We start from the raw sequence: 4,542 nt of genomic DNA on the forward strand, positions 1-4,542 counted from the left end.
CGACGTCGAGGGTTGCAATCCCGTTGCCGGTCCCCGGTCCGGTACGGGGGCAACACTGAGGGTTGCGATCCGTTGCCGGACACGGAAAAAGACAAAAAAGACAAAAAAAAAAAAAAGAATGTTCATTCTATAATATAAAACCCCTTTGCATAATAAACATCTCTAGGTGGTGAGATTCTACGTGACTTTTCTTTGGTTTCTTTAAATTTTTCTGTACTTTCCAAATTCTTTACAAGTATTACTTTGCTCTTTTGGAGGGAAAAACAGTTTTAAAAGAACTAGTTTAGGGCTGGTCAGTTAGCTCAGTTGATTAGGGCCGGTGTTATAACACCAAGGTCAAGGGTTTGGACCCCATACTGGCCAGCCACCAAAAAAAAAAAAAAAAGAACCAGTTTAAGTTTTCCATTAAGTAAAATATTATTCAAAAAGAAAAACCAAGGATTTTTTTCATCCTGATAATTAATGAATAGCACCAGAACATACACACACAAATCTGAGCATTAATTTAGATCAAAGAACAGGGAGACATCATTTATAAAGAATGAAGAATATTTATAATATACATAGAAGGTCAAAACCTCAGAAATGAATGTTCTAAATTCTGAATTCTGCTAGTTAACCACTGAGTTGGCTTCCACCTAATTAAAGATGTTTTAACTGATATCCTGCCCTTTGGTTGAAGACTGAGCTCTCAAATGCTAAAGGAAGAGTTCTGTATGAATCCCAGGTTGAGGGCAGCAGTGAGAGGGTTCCTCTCCTCTAGGGCTTACAAGCCTGTAAATGAATCAAGCCTTCCAATGCAGGACGAATGACCAGGAGATGCAGGATTTCTTAACCCTGTTTATCCCAGGCTGTTTGCATCAGACATTTATGTCACATTTTTTACAAGTGTAGAAAACCAGCAGGAGGTTCAGAAATGCCAAATACTGATAAAATATGCCTCTCTCCCTTTTTTTTTTCCTGACCGGTAAGGGGATCGCAACCCTCGGCACAGTGTGGTCTGCTCCACGCTCACCCAGTGAGCGCACTGGCCATCCCTATATAGGATCCGAACCCGCAGCCTCGGCACTACCAGCGCCACACTCTCCCGAGTAAGCCATGGGGCCAGCCCCAAATATGTCTCTTTTTAAACAATGTCACAACATCTGCACCCAGCCAGGCAATGACCCAGCCACCACCGGCAGCCCCCAGTCTCCCCTGTGTGAATGAAGGGGGTGCCACAGGCCTCAATTCCGCCCCTCCTCCTTCCTCCTTCTTCCAGCCCATTTCCTCCCCCTTTCCCCTCTCCCCCTCCCTCCCTACTGCTCCACATCATAGAATGTAAAAAAATTAATAATATTAATAAAAAATAAAATAAATAATGTCACATGTCAAATTCGATGCAAAATGCTTTTTATGCAACCTGAATTCAAATACTAAGAGTTCTCCTCCTTGCTTTCTAAAAGAACAAACCAACTTCTTTGTAATCATGTAACTCTTGGCTTAATTCTTCACTTCCATTTCAGAGAAAACAATAAAAGTAGGTTAGCATACCACAATACTACAAACATACCATAACACAGAACACTTACATGTCTTGGAGTGTTCATGTGATAGCATGTAATTGGCGAGAGGCGGAGTGTAGGTTAAACACTGTAATGCTGCATTGGCAAAACAGGTATTGCCCAAATTTTGGAGCCCAGCTCCAACTCTATGAGTTTGTTGCCACTTAAGACAAATCTTCTCAGATGGGAAAAGAACTTTTTGTGGAGGAGCAATGCCATCACCTAGGGCTAGAAACATAAACAACAAATATTTCAAAATAAAGCTTTGCATGCTTCTGAAGCTAAATAAATAGCAACACTTTATCCAACCTGAATCTGATCAACATTCTACATCTCATTACCAACTTACTAGAAATACAGGGGAGAAAGAAACATTTTAAAGGACTGAACCCAGAATGTGAGGAACTCTAAATAATATGGTTTCTACAATAAATAAATTGCAAGGACAAAAGGATAGAGGGTTACGGATTAAAAGAAACTTGAGATATAGCCACCAAATGCAAAGTGTAGACCTCATTTAGCTGTTGCTTTGAACAACTGTTAAAAAAATATCATATGCCAATCAGGGAAAGTTGAACATTGACTGGATTTTTAATATAAAGACATTTTTAATTTTTAGAAAAGAATTCTTAAGATATATACACTAAAATATTCATAGATGAAATATGAAGTATTGGATTTGCTTTAAAAGAATGGGGATGGGGTTAGTGGGTGGAGGTATAATTGGCCGTGAGTTAATAAATGTCAAAGTTGGCTGATGGCTACATGAGAGTTCATTATAATTACTCTTTTATATCTACTTAAAATTTTTCATAATAAAAAGTTTTAAAACTAAATAAACAACAATACAATCAATAGAAAGTGCAGGATAAGTTGACCCTTATAACACTGCCTATGGATGTAGTTCATACTCTTCAGTACCACCACCATCACTGTTGTCTTTACCATCCTCTCACTTATTGAGCCCTTACTAAATGTCACATGGTCTCAATTCTAATAGCTGGTACTGATGTCATCTCCATTTTACCAGTAAGGAAACAGGCTTTCAACTCAGGCCGTCGGGTACCTCTTCATACAGTTTTAAGCATACTATATGTGGCCTAAAAAGGTTTTTATCTATTTTTAAGACTAATAACTAAGTATGCTAATAGAACTCAGGAGAAGCTCAAGAAACAGCTTATTCAGGAAAGTTCAAAACCATCAACAGCAAGACTATTTTTTCAAAGGCTTGCCTGTTCCTCGGGGCTTAGAAATGCTGAGAGGGCCCTATAGATGGTTCTCTATTTGGACAGAGACATTAATGATAATTTACATATGCAAAGGTAAGTTTCGGCTTTGTGGGGAATGGAGAGCAAAATTAGGAAAAGAGAAATGAGTCTGTAGAGAGTGGGACAAGAGCCTCAAGAAGAGGCAGAGAGGGGAGATGTGAGTTAAGTCCTCAGGGAGAAAGAGGAGCCCCAGCAACATGACAGGAGGCTGGAGCCTGTGGAGAAAGAGATCCTGTGGGAAAAGTCTTGCTGGTGAAGGAGAGGAAGGACTTTAAACCTCTATGTGTAACATTCAATTATGTTGTTTGTGTTTTGTGATATAACTCTTTCCTCACCCAAAACACCTTCATCAAACCACACCTCCCACTCCCACAGCACAAAATCAAATTTACTAAGAGGACTCAAAACAATATGAGAGTGAAATTATTCTAAACCAAACAATGTTCGAGTAGGAACTAATTCTATTACCTTCTTTGCATTTCAAATCTTCAAGTCTTCAAATCAAAAAATGTTAGAAGTATTAACTAAAAGTGTCAATGTCTCATTTATCTGGATGAGTTTAACAAATGTAACCATGTTTATATTATTTTAACAAATGTAGCATTTATCTTATCTGCTCTTTCGAAGAGTTTATTACTGCAGATGATTTTTAATTGGCTAAAAAAAAGCTAGGTAGAGTCCATTTGTCAAAAAGCAACCATTTAAAAAAACATCTTTAAACTTTTAAAAGACTGACATCTACTTAGGGAACTATAATAACTACTGCTTAATTGACAAGTTAATGTAATGCTTGCCCATCTAAATTCTCACCAAAACAAAGTTTATCCTTCAAAAAATTAGGAGAAAAAAAAAACAACAACTAATATCCCAGTCAACAAATTTAATCTACCCTGTTGTGATATGTATGTCAATTATGAACAAGTAACAGGAAAATGAAACCCATCAAACAATGCAACTCTGCTGGCCACTCAGGTGACAAAATGTCTTGCAAAATATAAGCTCCTCTCTAAAACTAGCAAACCACTGATAGCATTTATACAAGAGTTTCTGGCAGTGATTCTATCTTTTAGAAAAATAATACCTTGATCCTTTTGTGGTGACAGCTTTGATTTATCAGGTACAGGTGAACTCGAATAAACTACAGCACCAGGTACTGGTCCTAACGAAAGTGTGTGATTTGAAACATCATTTAACGAAGACACAGCACCCCAGCTGGCAGAACCTGCATCCATGTCTCCAGGTGAGACTGCCTCAGAACTGCCAGGCTGATTCTGATAGGCTGACGGGTCTGAAGATTCAGAAGCTTTGTCAACTATGGTCATTGTTCAACTCTGCAAAAGATGAAAATATACAATTGTTTCATAAGGTGAGAAAAGTAATCTACTTAACCTACCATTAGGTCTTGGAAAATTATTCTAGCTATTTTTAATTATTTTCAAACAAATCATCCAATTATAAAAACAACAGTATTTTCTAACACTTTTGTAATAATTTCCTTAGGACATTTAGCATCAAGCTAATCTGCATGTGTCAACAATTTTTATTTTAATATCTTAAATAAAGTATTTGATTACAAGAATTTCTCATTCTATTCCATGCCCCTAAAATCTGATATTTCCATTTATAACAGGGCACCTCAATTTCCAATTCTCTATATTTACTAAGTACTTATTTTTCTCCTCTCTATTTCTTTTTTTTTTTTTTTTTTTTTTTTTTTTTTTTTTTTTTTT

At 37.0% G+C, this 4,542-nt stretch overlaps 1 protein-coding gene across 1 annotated transcript in view; it reads right to left on the reverse strand.

The window, feature by feature from the left end:
- The window catches only part of LOC103598308 (ubiquitin carboxyl-terminal hydrolase 42-like), a gene marked incomplete at its 3' end in the record, with an annotated part of 5,245 nt that extends 1,099 nt beyond the window's left edge, over nt 1–4,146 (reverse strand). Inside the window, exons 1-2 of the mRNA XM_008582307.1 lie at nt 3,894–4,146; nt 1,572–1,772 (exon numbers count right to left, since the gene is read on the reverse strand). Of these exons, the coding sequence (XP_008580529.1) occupies nt 1,572–1,772; nt 3,894–4,134 (442 nt within the window). The remainder of the gene's footprint in view (nt 1–1,571; nt 1,773–3,893) is intronic.
- Between the last annotated feature and the right edge of the window lie 396 nt (nt 4,147–4,542).

The sequence above is a fragment of the Galeopterus variegatus genome, unplaced genomic scaffold (assembly GCF_000696425.1).
Source record: "Galeopterus variegatus unplaced genomic scaffold, G_variegatus-3.0.2 Scaffold2561, whole genome shotgun sequence".
Classification (NCBI taxonomy): Eukaryota; Metazoa; Chordata; class Mammalia; order Dermoptera; family Cynocephalidae; genus Galeopterus; species Galeopterus variegatus.